This window comes from Lichenostomus cassidix, chromosome 20 (assembly GCF_008360975.1).
Source record: "Lichenostomus cassidix isolate B80296 chromosome 20, HeHo_3.0, whole genome shotgun sequence".
Lineage (NCBI taxonomy): Eukaryota > Metazoa > Chordata > Aves > Passeriformes > Meliphagidae > Lichenostomus > Lichenostomus cassidix.
The window spans coordinates 1,038,366-1,057,856 of NC_139500.1; the positions used below are offsets into that span (position 1 = coordinate 1,038,366).

General features: G+C 46.6%; 2 protein-coding genes across 2 annotated transcripts; one reads left to right on the top strand and one right to left on the bottom strand.

Annotated features, from left to right (window-relative positions):
- Window positions 1-7,089: 7,089 nt before the first annotated feature.
- DPM1 (dolichyl-phosphate mannosyltransferase subunit 1, catalytic) lies at window positions 7,090-13,126 on the bottom strand. Its single transcript, XM_085079669.1, has 9 exons — window positions 13,020-13,126; window positions 12,488-12,587; window positions 12,154-12,187; window positions 11,665-11,741; window positions 11,536-11,561; window positions 11,121-11,216; window positions 10,585-10,653; window positions 10,193-10,307; window positions 7,090-7,557 (listed from the first exon to the last, which is right to left on the bottom strand). Exons 1-9 carry the CDS (start codon window positions 13,124-13,126, stop codon window positions 7,453-7,455), a joined length of 729 nt encoding a protein of 242 aa, XP_084935795.1. The 3' UTR covers window positions 7,090-7,452.
- MOCS3 (molybdenum cofactor synthesis 3) lies at window positions 13,118-15,179 on the top strand. The gene has a single exon (XM_085079668.1). It carries the CDS (start codon window positions 13,177-13,179, stop codon window positions 14,764-14,766), a length of 1,590 nt encoding a protein of 529 aa, XP_084935794.1. The 5' UTR covers window positions 13,118-13,176; the 3' UTR covers window positions 14,767-15,179.
- The last annotated feature ends 4,312 nt before the right edge of the window (window positions 15,180-19,491 follow it).

Genomic DNA, 19,491 nt, shown 5'->3' on the forward strand with positions numbered 1-19,491 from the left:
GGCCGGTGACGCGGCTCCGCCGATGGGGGCCTCCCGCGGGGCGCGCCGGGGCGGCCGCGGCCGTGGCGGAGGCGGCGGCGGCGGCGGGATTTACCCCGGCCCCGCTAGGAGGCGCCGCGCCCTGCGGCTGGGTCCGGCGCGGGGATCCCTCCGCCGCGCCCCCGGCCGGGACTACATCCCGTCCTGAGGGGCCGCCGGCGCCGGGGCGGGGGCGCGAGCGGGGCGGGACACGTGACCGCGGGGGGCGCGCACGTGACCGCGGGGCCGCCCCGGGAGCGCGCGCGGGCCTCGTGCGGCGGCGGCAGCTCCTCAGGGCGCGCCCGGCCCGCCCCCGCCTGCCCGGGGCACCCGCCCGGCCCGCCCCCGCCTGCCCGGGGCACCCGCCCGGCCCGCCTCCGCCAGCTCCCGCCTGCCCGGGGCACCCGCCCGGCCCGCTACCCCGGCCCGACGGGCCTGCCACCCGGCCTCGAGGGGCCCCGGGCCTGCCGTGCCCGTCCGTCGGAGGCTAGGAGGATGCTGAAGGGCCTGGAGCATCTCCCTGCCGAGGACAGGCTGAGGGCGCTGGGCTGTGCGGCCTCGAGAGGAGCCCGGCTGAGAGCAGCCCTCAGGCCTGGCTGTCCCCGTGTGCAGCAGCTCAGAGCGGGCCAGGCTCCGCTCCGGGGCAGCTGTGGCACCAGAGGAGCGGCAGGGACTGAGCCCAGGGAGCTCCCTGCACAGGAGGCACAACTTCTTCCCTGGCAGAGCCAGCCGTGAGCAGAGAGAGGCTGTGGAGTTTCCTTCCAGAAGGGTCTGCGCACAGTGCTGTGCCGTGTGCTCTGGGGTGGATGGCCCCGCTGGAGCACGGAGGTGGCGCTGAGTCCCTCAGCCTGACCCTGCGGGACTGTGCCCATGGCAGCACGGCTGGCGCTGGCAGGCAGGGAGGGAGGCGTCGGGTGAGGCGACAGCCGTGTGGGAGCCTCGCTGGGCACACACTGCCGGGGACTGGGACAGTGCCATTGCCCGGGGATCCTGTGAGGTGACAGAGAACCTGTGTGATTTACACACTGCCACGCTCTGAAACCCAAATCCATCGCAGAACCACAGAATATGCTCAGCTGGAAGGGACCCACACGGACCATCGAGTCCAGCTCCTGGCCCTGCACAGCACAGCCCCAAGAATCCCCCCATGTGTGTTCACATTTTGGGTTAACACCCTGAAGGCCCTAGAGGCAGGGCTGTGATCTTCCTGGTGAGCCCTGTGCACGTGTGTTCACACACACACCTGGGCAGTGACACCAAATTCCCATTTCAGAGCAGGAACATTGGATCAGGACAAGACTCCACATGTGATTCTTTGTTGTGGATCATGACAGTGCTCAAGATCTCTTCAACAAACAAGGATGAATTCTACAGCGCAGTAAAAAAAGCCCTCTAGGAATGAAAGGGATCGATGCCTTTTGTTACTTTAGAAAGACACAAACACTTGGAGGATGAAGTAAAGTGTAATTCCCTCCATCCTCAGCATTCAACCCTTTCTGGTTCAGTGACACACTTTTGGTTCAGCCTCACAATGCAAGAAAGTATATTTGATTTCTCGTATGGAAGCAGAGAAAAGTTGTTGCCAATTCCTGAGACAATGTAACTCAAGGATCTCCTGCATTTTCAGGTGACCAATGTCCTGACAATAGGTACATGCTGTTTGTCACAGTTCACTGAAATAGCTTTTGTGAAGAATTTAGTGACATTTTATTGTGTCTGTGAGGCTGCTTTGAGACTTTCTCACTCAACACAGAGTGAGACAGGGGACATAGAAATCCCCTGCTTGTCACTGCAGGTCACACCTGGGTTTCACTGGGTGCTTCCATGGCATCTTCACATCAGTGGTCTTAGGAGTCAAGAAGTGAGAGAGTCTTTCTTTTACATGGCAATGTAAATTTAAAAAATTGGAAATACACAAAACTTACCTCTAAAACCAAAGCTGGTGCTTTGGCACTAAAGAGCTCCCAGGACTGAGGTACTTTGAGAGTTCCTCTGAGACGTGTGGACCTGTCTCAAGGAAGGAAAGCAAAGAAAGCTGCTTTGGTTTATCTATAACCACATCTTCCAAGAGTAGATCTTTTTCTCTGATGGCACAATTATCACAGGATGTTGGGAAACACTTTGAAACGTCGCTAAGTCAGGATCGAATTCAGAAACTCTCAATTAACTTCATGGCTGCTTGAGCCAGTCTGCTCCTGCCTCAAATACACAGCACAAACCTGAGCACCTTCCTATTGCAACGCTATTTTATTTATTTTATTTATACCACCGACTACTTTTTAGCCATCACTTAATGCAAAAAAATACAACAGCTCCAGAAAAACAACCCACAGACCTTCTACTCTAAGGACTGAATTTGAGAGAACAGAAGTGTCTGAAGGCTGGAGGAGCTGAGTTTAGTGGGACATGATAATGCAACTGGAGGTAGAAGTGATATTTGATGGATATTTAAGGGAATGAACACAACACGAAGATCTGTGCAAAGGATACAACAGCTCAAACACAAAGAGTTGGAATCCAGACAGGAGAGCTGAACAGGCTGTTGGGCATCATTCCATGTCCTGAATTCTGGGAGCAACTGAAAGCATCTGAGTAAGTTTTTATCTTGCTATATATACTTATCAGAAGATAAGATAAGGCTGGGTTGGAGATAGAGGTGGGTAGAGAGTTCCCCAAGAGCAGCAATATCAAGGAGTTTCCAGCTGGGAACATTTCTAGCCATGATGGTGGTACTCAGTCCATAATTATAGTATGGAAAACAATTTGTGAAGAGTTTAGAAACTGGAATTTGGCATGGGAGGGGATGAAATTAGACCCAGATAAAAAGAAGAGAGTAAGGGGGCAGAAACACTCTCTCAGTGCTCAAGAGGGGTGGTGCAGGCAAAGGTTTTCAAGGCAAGGGAGAGAACAGGAGGGAAAGGTAATGTGGCAGCAGAAGCTGCAGCAGAAGGGAGGCACTGCTTGCTTTGGGGTAAAGTCTGCAATGACAGAGCTGAAAAACTGGGGGCAAGGATGAGGGTGGATGTGAAAGCAATCCTGGATGATGGACAAGATCTTGTTCTCATTCATCTCAGGGGGGTTCTCGTGGTGGTTTGCACAGTGTGACAGCTGTCAACAGAGAGCTGGGGAAGAAAGATGAGAATTTACAAAGTTTGTATGAAAAGATTGATGTTGAAGGTAAAATTCAAGCAGTGGGGAAGAAGGAGAAAAGGAGTCTTGACACCATTTTTCTCCTGTGTGTACAGAGTGGAGTGAACAAAATGAAACAGAAGTTGATGGTAATAGTCTTAATATACTTTTTATATTACAGAAGTGATTATTGTTTCTCACAATACAGCCACTGGAAAAATCAGTAAAATCACTGCATTGTAAGAGACTAAACACTTCACACCAGAGGGGGGACAATTAGCACTCCCAAGCTGAATAGGTTTAATTGCACTTGTGTTGTGCTACTGCTTCAGGTCAAAATTGTGCTCTGATTCATCTTGGTACTAGTTCAGGAGCAGTGTCAGGCTTGAGTTTTATTCAAATACAAAATAATTAGGACAACTATTGATGGTTTGACACAGAACATATTTAATTATATAATAAATGCAAGTAAGGTAATCAGCATTAAGATCACTGGTTTCACAATGATCTTTTAAGAGCCACTAAGCCACCCAGCTCCTGTGCTGGTCAGACACTTCATCACCTGCCAGCATTGGTGGCAGTTTCTGTTGAACAGTCAGTGCAACCACCTTGCAGGGAATAACTTTCCATTTTATGCTCTTTGCTTTGTTGAAATCCCTCTCAATCAATGGGTGAGCTTTCAGATCTAGTTTTGGATTAAAAATTGCGACTTGGTTTTCTCTCTCCAGTTCCAATATGTTTCCCCCTGAACAGTAACAATCAGTCTGGTAAAAAAGTTTTTGAGTGCCACAGTGCCTGGAGAGAGAGGGTAAAATGTGGCAGGAGCAGAGGAGGAAATGATCCTCCAAGTTTCTGTGCTTGGCAGCAGTTACCTTCTTTGCTCATGTCTTCTGCAGCATGGCAGAGGGGAGGTAATATGTTGTAAAACAAGAAGTTTGTAAGCAGTGCTGTCCTCTGCACAGCCCTGCTCCTGCTGATCCTGATATCAGCATTGGCCTCAGCTCTGCAATGCCAGCCGCTGAAATCTGTCGCTGAAGTCATCCATGCACTGAACCCAGCAGGCAATCTGTCACTGAACTCACTTGTGCCAAGACTGCAATCCAGGCTTGTACTTGGGATCCTGATAGACCCTCCAATAAATATTATTGATTTGTCATCATTAGTTTTTACTGATGATATGCAGAAGGTTGTGGAGCCTTGCAGTTGGATTTCTACACAGTCCACTGGAAAATTTGTTTGATTGTAGTGCTTATGTTGGCAGTGAGGTACATCTTTATTGCAGGCTGAGGTTAAAGCCCCAGATTTTGTCAAATACCCAAAGCAAAAGTGAAGCTGACTCCCTTGAAGCTCAGAGCAGACAAATCCTCACCAAAGAGAGCAGCTAGGGCTCTGGGATTGACTCTGGATTCACATTCCATTAGATAAGCTGGGTCTGCAGCTTGTCCCAGCTTCAGCATCCTGCTGCTCTGGGTCCCAGGGACTGAGCTGCTGTGCCTTGTGCATGGCACACCTACCTCTGCTCAGGGCACAGGGAATTCACTGCTGCCAAACGGGAGTTCCCTTCTCCCCCTCTTCGCTAACCATGGCCACTCTGGCCATGTAGAAACTGAGGGGAGCCAGGAAGCAATTAAAGCTCCTGCTCTTGCCAGATGATTGAGTGCTTGCAGACACAGATTCCTGAGAAAGTATAATAGAGAAAGTGCATTAGCAAAGTATTTGTGCCTTCATAGGAAATGAATATGGATGTAATTAAGAAAAGCTGATTTACGTGCAACTGTAAAGCCAAGGACATAAAATGAAAAATTCTCAGTAAATGTCAAGTCAGTGTTTTGTGGTGGCCAAACAAGGCAAGGAGAGTATTGCAATGGTATTAAGGAACTGAGAATTAAAATGCCACTATATAAATCCCTAGTACATGAATATTTAAGACATTGTATGGAGTTCCAAGCACCTGATCTCCCAAGATTATAGAACTGCTGTTCCACTATGGTCTGTTTTCAACATTTTGAGAACAGCAAGACCACAAGACTTTTTTTTTTGCTAGGAAAAGCCAAATGGTTTCCACGGTGTGCACAGTGAAATAAATGTGTGTTTGTATATCCCACAAAGGCAGGGAAAGCCTGGATATTCTTAATGCTGCTGCTGTCCATGGGATCCATGGATCAGCTCCGTTCAGAGGGGCTTACTACAAGCATGTGGATGCAGGAGATGGAAATCAGTTTTTCTTCTCTCAGGCACTATGTTGTTATCTGCTCATGTTGTGATGCTGTGGAGCTCTTGGGTTTGCTTCCTTACTGCACTTTTTTTTTCTGATAAATCCATTGCCTTTAAGCATAGTGAGAAATTCCACCTATTTATCTAAAACCCGACTGTTTCCCTGTCACATTTCAAACTTTCACACACTGCAGCACACAAAATACACAGGTATTATGACCCTAAGTGATATGTAAAAGCACCTTACTCCAAATGTGATCTCATCAACACATGAAGGAATTTTACCAGGGAATTTTCATAATTAAAAAGTAGCCATGGACCTTCTACAAGCTAAACCCTAATTCACAGCAATTAGATGATGAATAATTCATATACTGGACTTCAGTTATATATCCCCACATAAAAATGAGGAAAAGATGAACTTCTTGAGGCTTAATTTGCATTCTAGCAAATGATCAGCATTATGTAAATTTAAATAAAGATCTAAAGCCTCATTATTTGCTTGTTAAAAACTTCATAACTATTTTTAACTTAAAATGTTTTTTGCCGTGAAAGCTCCAAATGAAACATAAATAGATGAAGCCTATTTACTGCAGATTTCATTGGCCCTTTATATCCAGAGATTTATCTCTATATATTATTGATCTGATTAGTCTGCAGCAAATGAAATGATATGTAATTTTCTGAGAAAGTACAAGCAAATGCCACAAAACACAGTTCAGTCACTGATCCAGTTCCATGTAGATTGAAAACCTACAGTGACATCTTTTATTATTTTAAAGCAAATTATATAGGAAACATTAGCTTTGGACAGTCAGCAAAGGAGAAACTATCAGAATCTGTACAACTCCACTAGAGAACAGAGAATAGCTCTAAAGCAGTCCACTAGAAAATAACCTTTATTGAAAGTTTTATTTTCATCAACATGATAACTCTGAAATATAAATTTATCATTTATCTACAGACTTTCTGAATTTTTTTCTAACATTAACAACTGCATCTAGTGTGCTAAAGGAATGCAGACAAACATGAGCCAAACAGGCAGCATTTTTAAGACATTTGTTGCTTCTCCTGTCACACCATTAATATTCTGATACAGGTAGCCACCAACTCTACAGGTATCCACAAAAAAAAAAGAAAAAGGACATATTTTTCATATCTACATAAAGCCATTATCAGAATAATCTCACCCTCTTCCCAAATGCACATTTGGTTGCATGAGCTTCATAATTTCTGTGTTCTGGCTCTATCAAACCATGAAACAAAAAACTTGCATTGCTCTGTTTTTCCTTCCTTCCTCAGGATCTGGAGCAAATACAGACTTTACATTGCTATTACTTGACATAAGGAAAAAATCTGAAATATATTCCCTGAGGTGAACTGGGCCTCTTGTTCCCCTAAACCTGGTGAGGTTCCACCTCAGAGACTCTAAATATGTTTAGTTTGTAAAGAAGGTAGGGAAAGGGACTCATCTGCTCTGGAAAAACACACAGAATACAAAATTATTCCAAACATATGGTTCTCTTTCTCATCCAAAGAATATTCTTTCTTTCCAGTCTAGGCACAAACCCCTGAACTCTGTAGTTCCTCCTAAACTACACCAGCCGTGAGCAGTTCTGAGTAGCTGCTTCATGACACACATGTCCATGTGCCGAGCAAAGATATTAAATAAGCATCTATTTAAATTAATATCTACAAACCACAGGACAAAGATAGGACACATTCCAGTTTTTTTTTTTGTCCTTGCTTGTTTTTATTTCAAAATCATCCGTAGCTTCTGCTGAATAGTGATTCATTTCCAAATGCAAAAGATCATTTAGCTTTGTGTTCTTTATTAAGACTTCATTATTTTTACAAAAATAGAAAAGCATTAGCCTTTATTAGTTTTTAGCTTAGCATACAGTTCATTTCTTTTGGAAGGAGCATTCTGGGCTGCAGAATGTTTGATTCATTGGTGATGGTTGTTTAATTTTTAGGTCACAGCAGGTCTTCTGGTCACCACACAAATTATCAAGCTTTTGCTATTATATATTCAAATCTACATAGAGGTCAGGAAATGTTTGTCTAAAAAAGCTACTTTGTCATGAACTCTCAGGTTGTAGCAAACAAGGTCAAGAGCCCCTTTAAGAAGGAGACAATTTCATTGCCTCCCAGCTTGGATTCTCCATAGACACGGTCCACAAATGAAATGGGAACCTGTTGGAACAAGCAAAATTGTTTTTAAGGTTCAAAACCTAAACCATCAGAAATTCTGTGAATGGAAGCATGGCCTTTGAGCTACAGCTTGTTCAGACATGAGGAGAAGGCAAGCAGCAGGCTGGCTTCCTTTGTGTCAGTTCTTACCAGGGCTTTAATGATGCCCCATGGCTGGGGAGCATGGCATTACTTGGCTTACCACCTTTAAAGCTCATCCAAACACATTACTCAGTGGCTGCATGATACATCCAGGCAGAGAAAACTTAACAGCTCCCAAAGCCTCCAGCAGTTCCTTGTCAGCCAGATTCAGAGCCTTTGAGTCAGTGCCTCAGGAAGCACAAATCTGCTCCCACCACAGAACAGCTCAGCCTCACCGCTGCTGGGGATCACTTGGGAACATGACAGTGTGTACTGGACAAGCAAGACCTGTTTGTATCAGTCCTTGACCATTTTATAGGTTATTTGCAGCATTTAAGGGCATTTAACACATTCATTTTGGTTTCCTGCCTGAAGTGATGCTGTCCAGATGAACTCACTACTCATGAGATGTTGGGAATGTTCTGCTTTCAGTGCTCTGACCACACACAAGGGACACACGACAGGACATGCTGCAAACCCTCTGTTAGAACACTGAAGAAGTTCCATAGATATTTGTATGCAAAATTGAAATACTTCAGGGACTAAAATAAAGAATTGTAATTGCAAAAGGCATTAAAAAATTGGCTTGGTGTTTTGCTGGCAGTTTCAACCAGAAATCATCTGGCAGGAGTAACACACAAAACCCCAGCCCCTTGTGTGTGCCAGAGGGTCTCCCACAATTCCAGCAGGTCAGGCCAGGACAGAAGAGAACCCAGGACAAAAATCCATGCCCAGAAAGGCAGGCAGAGAGACTCAGCAATGACTCTGCTGTCTTAGCAGTGTCACCTTGATGATGCCAGTGACAATCCTGGCAGCTACAAACAGCTGGCCTGCAGGCCATGGGCAGAAATCACTGAACACGGAGCCAGGCAGGATGGTACAAGTGCTGTTTCCTGACCAGGATGAAAAATGGTTAATATCTCATCTAATGAGAAGGCTCCAGTCTTGCCCTTCAGCACAGGAATTGAGCACTGTGCTGTTTCTGGATTTCTGCCTTCCTTGCACAAGAGGTTCTACCATTGGTCTCAAAGGGAGCATTTTCCAAGCTCTATTCCATCTGCTGGAGGACACTCCACACATGGTGAAGTACAGCAAAATGGGAGAGATGTGCATGCAAGACTCTTCAGGTAGAGCCTGAGTCAGTTCTCATCAGCCATTTGTTCCTTTAAAACTGGCAGGGCTCAATCTCAATTCTCAACGTTGCTGAAGAAGTATTTTTCCCTCACAACTACATTTTACAGCTGCATCAAAACTCCCATTCTGCCTGTGGAGCTGCAGCAAACCAGGAATTAGATGTGCAAGTGTTACCTTCAGCAGCCCTGAAGCCTGTCCAGCAGGCTGGGAACTGCAGGACAAGTACTTTATATGGATGTCATACAACCAGTACAGGCTGTCAGTAAGTGACTGGCAGGGTCAGATAATAGGCAGAAGAAAGGTCTTTGTGGCAGCAGCCAGAGGAGGTACAAGCAACTCAAGATTCTGGTTTTTTGGGGCTTTTTGTTGTTTTTTTTTTTTTTTTTAAAGCCAGAGAAGTGTATTTTACTGTTTAAAAAATGTATATTTAATAAAACTTCATCTCATCCCAGGTTTCAGTATCTTGATGTAGGTGAGGATTTAATTCAGCAATATTAGGAAGCAATATGTGAATGCAGCTGGATGTGAAGGCTAAGGAACTTGGGGTCAAACTCCAGCTACAGAGAGCACAGGGGTGCTGCTCCATAAGCAAAAAAGGTGGAAGAAAAGAGTTGCTTTGTTGTGAAGAAATGCTCTACCCAGTGTCAGTGGAGAAATGCCACACATGAAGTTAGAGAGAGAAGTTATAAGCATCAGAATTCTCTGACAATGCACAGTCCTGGAAATGAGGATGGAGAACTGGCTCTGAGATTCTCCTACAGAGAGAATCCCAGTGAATCATCTTTAAAGAGACCAGAAAGAGCAATTCAATGAAATAAAAAAGGCAGCAGACTGCTGGAGACAGAGAATCTAACAATTGTTTGGAGTTTTTTCATTGACTGTAGACAGCACATGCAAAGAGTTTAGAAGCAGAAAGTTGTGATAGCTGAAAAGTTGGAAAATAAAAAGGCAATAAATGACAGAGAACAAATCTGAAATAGAATCAGACTGCTGGAGAAAATGAAATTATTTGTAAAGACTTGAGTAGAAATGTCTGCACAATAGGAAGCAGGGAAGAAAAGGCTCAGAGCAGCTTTGTGGTATATATTGACTTCTTTCCCTCCTCTGAAGAACCTTGTACAATTGTGAGCTGCTGGCAACAGGAAGAGGGAAGGATCTGAGAAGCACATCAGCCAGGGGAATAAATAACTCAAACTTCAGGTCTGGCACTCCTCTGACGAAGCTGGAAAAATAGAACTCTACACATGTAATTTCTCTATATTAATTTGAAAATCTTGGCTGCTTCTTGGGAGTCCTCAGAAGTCAGCAATCTGTGTCTGGTTTCAAGGAAAGCACCATGTACTTATCCCAAATTCTCCCATACCTCTCCAACGGTGTATCCCAGCTGTTTGGCCCGGACTATCATCTCCATCTGGAAGACGTATCCTTTAGAAACACACTTCTCCATTAGTTTCTGTAAGACTTCTTTTCTGTACAACCTGTAAACAATTCCAAAGAAAATGAAACCTGAAGCACAGTTTCTGAAATTCAGAAATCCAGTGTGTAGGAATCTGAACTGCAATCACTCATCTCATTACTATTTATAAAGATCTCCAATGAGGCCACAGGAACAGCAGTTCTGCAATCTAATCCACTATTTCTTCCACCCTTTCCAAACAGATTTCATAGTAAAGAAGGTCTGTTCTTACTCAAGTTCCTTGTTCAGCAGTTTCTTAATTTGCAATAAACTTTAGGAATTGCAAACCAGACCCATACCTGAAGCTCCCTGTTAGGTCTGATGCCCCTGGTCTCAGCAAGACCTGAGTTAGAAAATTGGCTCCACGACTGTGAAGGAAAACATCAGTGTCAGAGTTGTTTAGAACAAGATGGACACTTATTCCAGCCATTAAAACCCAGGAGAAATCCAAATCCAGTCCCTGTGACACCATCTCCAGATCAGACTGTAACACAACTTGTGCTCCAGATTCTCTGCAAGCTGAGGCTGTCCTTTAAACCTGACAGCTCTCAGAGTCTCAGCTCATTCCTGGGATGATGGAACTTGATGTCTGTCCCAGCCTGAGGCCACTGTTCCAACCCATTTTCCAAGCCCACCCATGTCATTCCAGTCCTTCTTGGTAGATTTTACCCAAAACATTTGCAGTGGTGGGTGCTTCTGGTATTTAGTGTGATTCTGCAGTGCCCAGCAGGTACAGCAGCTCTGGCACTAAAGACTCAGTTCAGCTTGCAGGGATGGATTACTTGGAATTATAATTTATAATGAATTTCTTTGTAGAGAGCTGAAAAGTACTAACCTGATCAACTTTCGTTTCAAATCCCAACCATACACTCCTCCATTTCCTTTATATCTTGTTCCAGACACAATGTCAAAATTGCCTTCTTTCTGCTTTCTATAAACAATTGGTTTGATCAGAAAAACAGGAGGAATATTTCAAAGTACAAATTTCAGAATAAGAACAATCATTCAGTACAAAATCTGTATTTTACAAACTTTTGAACAAATAAGAAGAGAGGAAAGCAATAGTTAGGGTGGTTATGAGCATTATTCAAACACCTGTTAATTGTTCTCTTTTAAAAAGCTACTTCAGGGAATCTTATCATTACCTTTTACCCACTATGGCATAGAGTTTCATAGTCTACCTCATAAATAATTTCTAAAGATCATAAATAATTTATAAAGATAACTTTCATACTACAATCGGCACCTACCTGATAAACTCCGGAATAAATTTTGGCTGAAACAAAAGGAAAACAGATCAGAAAAGAGAAAAAAGCTGAGGGTAGATTAAATCCATCCAGTGAAAACTGAATTATAACAGACTAACAGAACAGCCTTACATGGTGGGAGAGGTCAGCATCCATAATAACGATGAAATTCCCAGTGGCATACTTCATTCCATGAATATAAGCAGTGCCTGATGAAAACAGAAATCATTTCCCTCACTCTTTTAACATAGAAATGCCCAGAAAAACTTCACTTGAGGAGTGGGTCACTGTTTGAAATGTCATTTCCAGAAGCACCAAATGCACTCAGGAGCCACAGAAAACACGACTTGGGCTCCAAATCATCACCAACAGATCAAACCCTCATTCTGTGCTCAGTGCATGACAGGAGCAGGTCTGAGGCTCTGAGGAATCTTTTATAAATACACTGGGATTTTATGTGTGCATTTTTAAAGCTTGTTTGCTTACAAACAACTTGATGAAAACATGTTTCTGCTTTTGGGCTTTACTGTGATTTTTTTTTGGACCTTTATACAGTGGATCAGTCAAAGTGTATGGCAGATTGGGTTTTTTTTGTACTAATCATAATTAACAAAGACTTACCCAGGCCCAGCTTTCTTGCTCTGGGTCTCAGAAGCTACAGGATATAGAAAAGATACATAAATTACTTGACATACAGTTTTAAAAAAGATTCTAAAACTTCCTAGACACATTTTTCTTAAAGCACTCTTCATAAATTCAACTTAATCCGCAAATACTTTAAAAACTTGACATTTACACACTAACAGATTAGCATGCTTGTCCAAAGTGGTGTACAGCAAGTTGTTTAGGATGTAAAGAAAGTGCAGAATGCAGCGAACCCATCCGAGTTCTCAAGGACTTCAAGTACTTTCCAATACAAAAAAAAAGGAAGAAGATTACCGAATACACAACTCACTATTTTATCTGACCCATAGATTTTTTCCAGTTGCTGAGCGACTTCCTGTGTCCCGTCCGGGCTTCCATCATCTATGATGATGATTTCATAATCGATGCCACTGGAACGAGAAGGATTTCCCAATGACCAAACGGGATCCCCATTCCGCCTGGATCCTGGGAAGGGCAGAGCAGAGCAGAGCGGAGCGCAGGATTCCTGCTGCAGGAGCAGCTCTGACCGCGCAGATATCGCTGGTGCTGCCCCAGCTTTGCCGCCGCCGTGGCACTGCACAGCCTGCGTTCCCAGCCGGCAGCCGAGCTGGCACTGCTCAGCCTGGCCCAACCCCACTGTGGCACTGCACAGCCTGCGTTCCGAGCCTGCAGCCGAGCTGGCACTGCTCAGCCTGTCTGAACCCCGCGGCGGGAGCGCTCAGCCGGTGCGCTTAGCCCCGGCACAGCCCGGCACAGCCCCGCGGCTCTGCGCCCCCGGTACAGCCCGGTATAGCCCAGCACAGCCCGGCACAGCCCCGGCACATCCCGGCACAGCCCGGCACCTGTCGGCGAAGGTGCGCGCCAGCAGCCACACGACGAGCGGCAGGTTGTCGCGCTCGTTGTAGGTGGGCAGCAGCACCGACACCCGCTCGGAGCCCCGCGCCGCCATGGCGGAGGTGACGCGCCGGAAGCGGCGGGCCGGCAGGAAGCGGCGCGGCCATGGCGGGCACGGCGGCGGCGCGGCTGCGGGCGGAGATCCGCCGGCGGGAGCGAGAGCTGCGCGGGCTGCGGGAGCGGCTGGCGGCCGAGCTGGCGCGGGGGGACACCGCCGAGCAGGAGGAGGACGGGGAGCGGCAGGAGGAGGGGAGAGCCTGCGGGGCGCGGCAGCTCTCGGCGGCCGAGGCGGCGCGGGGAGACGCGGGGGATGCCGAGGATGCGGACGGAGCCCGCGGGATGCGGGAGCGGCTGGCGGCCGAGCTGGCGCGGGGGGACTCGGGGGACGCCGACGAGGAGGACGAGGATGACGATGAAGAGGAGGAGGGAGCCCTGGGCTTCCCCGCGGAGCTGCCGCCGCTGCCGGCGCGGTCGGCGCTGAGCGCGGCCGAGATCCTGCGGTACAGCCGGCAGCTGGTGCTGCCCGAGCTGGGCGTGCGCGGGCAGCTGCGCCTGGCGCGGAGCTCCGTGCTCGTGGTGGGCTGCGGCGGGCTCGGCTGTCCCCTGGCGCAGTACCTGGCGGCGGCCGGCGTGGGCCGCCTGGGGCTGGTGGATCACGACGTGGTGGAGACGAGCAACCTGCAGCGGCAGGTGCTGCACGGCGAGGCGCGGCGCGGGCGGCCCAAGGCGCGCTCGGCGGCCGCGGCGCTGCGGCGGCTGAACTCGGCCGTGCAGTACGTGCCGTACCGGGGCGCGCTGGGGCCGCGCTCCGCGCTGCGCCTCGTGCGCCAGTACGACATCGTGGCCGACTGCTCCGACAATGTCCCCACGCGGTACCTGGTGAGCGACGCCTGCGTGCTGGCCGGCAAGCCGCTGGTGTCCGGCAGCGCGCTGCGGCTCGAGGGGCAGCTCGCGGTGTACAACTACGGCGGCGGGCCCTGCTACCGCTGCCTGTTCCCGCAGCCGCCCCCGCCGCACACCGTGACCAACTGCGCCGACGGCGGCGTGCTGGGGGTGGTCACCGGCGTCATCGGCTGCCTGCAGGCCCTGGAGGTGCTGAAGATCGCCTCGGGAATGGGCTCCTCCTTCAACCAGCACATGCTGGTGTTCGACGCCCTCGAAGGGAGGTTCCGCAACATCAAGCTGCGGCCGAAGAAAGCGGACTGTGCCGTGTGCGGGGACAACCCCAGCGTCACCTGCCTGCAGGATTACGAGGCGTTCTGCGGCTCCTCTGCCACGGACAAGTGCAGGACTTTGCAGCTGCTGCCCAGCGCGGACAGGATCTCCGTGCAGCAGTACAAGGAGCTGCTGGATGAGCGGGTTCCCCACGTGCTGCTGGATGTTCGCCCGCAGGTGGAGGTGGATATCTGCCACCTGGAGCACGCTGTGCACATCCCGCTGAGCAAGCTGGAGGAGAAAGATGAAGAATATCTGCAGCGTTTACAAAAAAGAATTTGCGAAGAAAGGCAGAGAACTGATGACCAAACATCTCTCCCTGTATATGTTGTTTGCAAATTAGGAAATGATTCCCAGAAGGCTGTAAAAATTCTGCAGGAGTTACAGGTCAAAGAATTTGGTTCTGTGTTAACTAAGGATATTAAAGGGGGGCTCATGGCTTGGGCCACTAAAATTGACTCAACGTTTCCTCAGTACTAGAATTTTAAATGGTGAAAAAAAACCCACATTTTCATAGTAAGTTCCATAGGGTTCCATCTCCTCTGTGTAATGACTATATCACATGGAAAAACCAGATAGAAATACCATGCTGCTTTTTTATGTTACCTTTTTTTTCCACAAAAAAATGCGTATTTTTGTAGCTGTCTGATTATTTTTATAAAAACGTAAATCTGTCTATGAAAATGGAAAGGAATGTGTTTCTTGGTTATGATTTAGTAGTAAAAACTTGGCATAACTACTGACTTGTGCACGTGATGATTGAGAATAGGTCCTAATTAGCAACTGTAACCTGGAAAATGACAAAGCACAGAATAATGTTTTTATTCTCCAAACTGCTTAACAAGTTCAAACAGTGCATGAAATTAATAAAAAATAATTACTGTTAATCTCTAGCTGGTCTGTAGCACTATTAATCTGTCACAAGGAATTGCAAGGACAGTGCTGGTGAGACCATGGTGGTCAACATCTTTCAGTTCTCTGTAGAAGCCTTGTGCATTTATGGACTAGAACAGCAGCAGGTGTTAAGAACTTCCAGAGCCATCCATTCCCATTTGTTGGATGGCAAAGAAGTGGATTCTCCAGCTTGAACAGAGAAACTGAGGTTGACCTCAGAAATTCTGTAAAACAGAAAATGCTTTTATCCGTGTTTAGAAGTGTTCACAGATTGAGAGATAACAAGGAAGTGAGAGAGGAAAAAATAATTTGCCCTGTTGCTGTGGCAGTTGCACCTCTCCAGCTGGGTTTGCTCGCTGGCATGAAGAGCTCTGCACATCTGGGAAGTACATGTATTTAGCTGAAGGAAAAGAAAGAGAAATAAATAGCTTCTCAGCAGAGCTGCCTGAGGCCTCATCACTTCAGCGTAGTAATTATCTCCTTATATTAATGAAGGTATGGATTTCTTTACTTCCTGAGGAGGAAAAAAACAACTGTCACGACTAATCTTCACATTGTACCAGGGGAAAAAAAAAGAATAGTGCCGTTATAATTAGTAGCTGAAAAGGTGTATTTGGGTAAAATAAATTTGAGAACAGCCACACTCCCAGTTTTATTAGAACATGACATGGTTCCAGCAATGGCAGTCTCGTGAAGGAACAGTAGCGAGTTTGTAAACAGTCAGATCTTGCAGTTTAGAGGACAATGAAAGTATGGAAGGCCAGGAGTTAAAATAGACTTCAGTGTTGGTGGTGTGTGCCCGAGAGTCCTTGGGTAGCTCAGTCAGTGTTGGGATTCTGGGGGGTTCCTCTCTTGAGAATTAGAAACCAGAGGGGCTTGTTTGAAATGCCTGACCTGTGTTTTAATTTTTCTATCTTTACTGTGATGTCAAGAGGAGATTGAAATATAAATACAGTCTTTGGCAATGCTGGGCTCTTTGAAGATAGGCTGAAAAATCAAGGATTGTAAAATCATAACTAAGGCCAAACCATTCTTATTATTGGAGGCTTATCTTTTCTTTTGACTTGCTTTAATTCTTGAACTCCAAACATGTATTGGTTTCTCTGTTCACTGGGAGAAACTCAGAAATTCTAAGAGAAGCACTAAAATTTTATGGTTTTGTATTGCTGCCAAAGCCCTGTTGAATGCTGGGCTGTGCTGACATTGTGAATGAAGAGAAGCTGCCTGGCCAGGGAGCTCTGAGCTGGGCTGGGCTGTATTACCAGGAGGGATAAGGTCAGGACAGGATCTCCTTGTCCTTTGCCCTCAATGGCACAGGGCTGCTTTTGCTAATAAAAACTTAACTGGTCAAAACAAAACTTTGCACTGGATGCTTAAAATACTGCAAGCACAAGTTTGTCCTTTTTTTAATGCAAAAGCTTTGAGCTGTGCTTTGTGAAACTACAGAAAGAATGATGTGAGGGCTGTGTGCTAGGTGGCACTGCAAGTTCATAAAACAGCATTCCCGAGCTTTTGAGGTGCAGTTCAAGCTTAGCAAGAACCGAGATTCCTTGTACAAACCCATTGTTGTGGAGGTCTTTTGAGAAAAAGAACAGGGAAATAAAATAAGATAGAGATGAATATTGACATTGATTAGGGTAGCAGAATCTGGAGCACAGTTAGCAATGTAAATGACAGGAAGAAACACAAATTGGTTTGTGGCATTAACCCTCTGCAGTTTGTGCTTTAAATATACCAGCCCTGCTGCTTTACCTCTCACTGCAGCTTCAACTGTTTGGTGGGGAAATACATACAGCCCAGGAAAAGAAGCATAGAAAAGCAGAATAAGGCAAGAGACAGAGAAGAAATGCAGAGTTGACAAAGTTTTATCTGCACTCCTGCAGGGCACGTCACTTCTCCTGGGTGCTGAGTGTCACTGCTGCTGCCCTGAGCCCTTGCTGGCACTCACTGCAGGAAGGCACTGGCACAGGGATGTTCCCGTGGCTTCTCTGTGCCCGTGGCACCAGGCTCTGCTGGGAGAAGCAGCTCTAGTTTGGTGCACAAGGTGTTCGTGCTGTTGCTAGGAGACCAAATCCCTGCTTGGAGAGAAAGGTTATCTCCAAATTTAAAATGGCTCCTTAGAAATTCGACTGGGAAATGAAGTCCCTTAGGCAAATGGGCATTCACTGCTCAGGAGCAGTGGAAGGAGTCATGGAATCCCAGGATGGTTTGGGTGGCAAAGGGACCTTAAAGCTCATCTCATTCCTACCCCCTTCCACTCTCCCGGGTTGCTCCAAGCCCCACCCAGCCTTGGAGCCTTGCAGGGATGGAGCAGCCACAGCTTCTCTGGGCAGCTTGTGCCAGGGCCACCCCACCTTTAGCATCATCAAAGTCTTCCTTGTCACCAGTGCTTATCTACCCTCTTTTAGTTTAAATCCATTCCCCATTCCCCTTGTCCTATTGCTATAGGCCCTGTTGAAGAGTTCTTATTTATTTAGTGAAACAGATTTCTAACTTGACTATGTCAGGGTTTGAAATTCTGAAAAAGCATTAAAGAGTTTAAACTTGTCCTTTTATACATGTATCTATATGAACACATATGTATGTGCACACCTGGAGGTGTATTCCAGATGCTGGGATAGTCCTATTTTAGGCAGAGTTTATTGAAGTCATTTCCAGGACTTGCATGTTGTCATTTCAAATGTGTTTCTGAAACTGGTGTTTCACTTTACTACTGTAGTAGTGGGAGGTAGCAGGTGTGACAGTGATTGGAACTCATTAAAACACTCCATAGCTGCCTTTTCATCCTCAATTAAATTATTATCTTTTTTTTTTTTTCCTTTGAGGTAGATTCTGTCATTTCTTCTATAAATAAAACCTTAAGTTTACTTACCAGGCTGCTCTTGTGCAAGTGATGGAGGTGTTTACATTGCCCCATGTGACCTTGAAAATCTTAATTTTAGTCAGATAAAGTTGCATTAGCTTTTTGAAAAATATCACTTATCAATATTCCAACCAAATAACTGCTGCATAAATATTTTAAGGAGTTTCACACTTCCCAGACGTGATGGTGATGATATCTTCATCCTCGTTTCCTTGCAGATCCACCAGCCTGCTCTGGAAATGAGAGTGCATTTGATTTGATTAAATGTATTCCTCTGTATTTCAAAAAGAACTTCCCAAAATATTTTATCCACCCGTTTAAAGCTGGCTGGTGCCGATGGGTGCTTTAGGACAGGAATTTGCCGGGAGCAGCCCGTAGATGGCAATGTAAATCCTTGGATTGGGCAGATTCTGCTCCGCATGGATGAAAGCCCTTTGCCTTCCCAAACTCTGATTCACACCCTGCATTGATGGTGTTTCTCAGTCATTCTCGACTCTCCCAGCAGCACGGAGCCACCTCTGGGGCCAACTGTGCCTTTGGGGCACTGTCCCTGTCCTAGTGAGAAATACAATCAGACACAAACACAACAAATAACCAGAGCTGTGTTTACAGGGAGCACTTGTCCTTTGGCTTTGTCTGTCAGGAGTATGCAAAATGTAACTGTGCCTCACCCCAGCATCCCAGCATCCCAGCATCCCAGCATCCCAGCATCCCAGCACCCCAGCACCCCAGCACCCCAGCATCCCAGCATCACTGAGGTTGGAAAAGAACTCCAAGAAACATCGAGTGCAATCTGTGGCTGATGCCTCCCTTGTCCCCAGCCCAGAGCACTGAGGCCACATCCAGGCCTTCCTGAGACACCTGCAGGGATGGGGACTCCAAACCTCCCAGGCAGCCCCTGCCAAGGCCTGACCACCCTTTCCAAGGTGAAATTCCTCTGGAATTCTCATGCTGTGCAAATGCTTGCAGCACTTCAGCTGTGGGCCAGAGCTCCTGCTGTCAGAGGAGAGCGAGGAGGCAGCAGGGACAAAAATCACCTGCAGCTTTCCCCAGGTCCCACCAAAAGGAAAGTTTTCTTAACCCAATTTCAGGGCTTCTGGAAGCCTCCCCTCACTCTGCCATATGATGCTTTGCAGCCGTAACTTTGCCCACTCATGTTGTCCCCAGAAATATTCCTCTCCAAAATTAAAGTCACCTGCAATTGCAGTGTTGGATTTGGTTTACATGAGGATAATATTATTGACTTCCCAAAATGTGCTTTTCTTTCTGAGTGAAAGAAACTGAGTCATCTTTTCCTTGGCTGACCTGGGAGCTGCCATCACTGTGAAAGTTATGGATGATACCTCTCAGCTGCTTTGTGACATGAGGTGCATCACTAATGAGAGTGAGAGCAGCACTTCAATTTATCATTCAGCAATTCTGTGTCAAAACTTCATTTCTCTATAGGA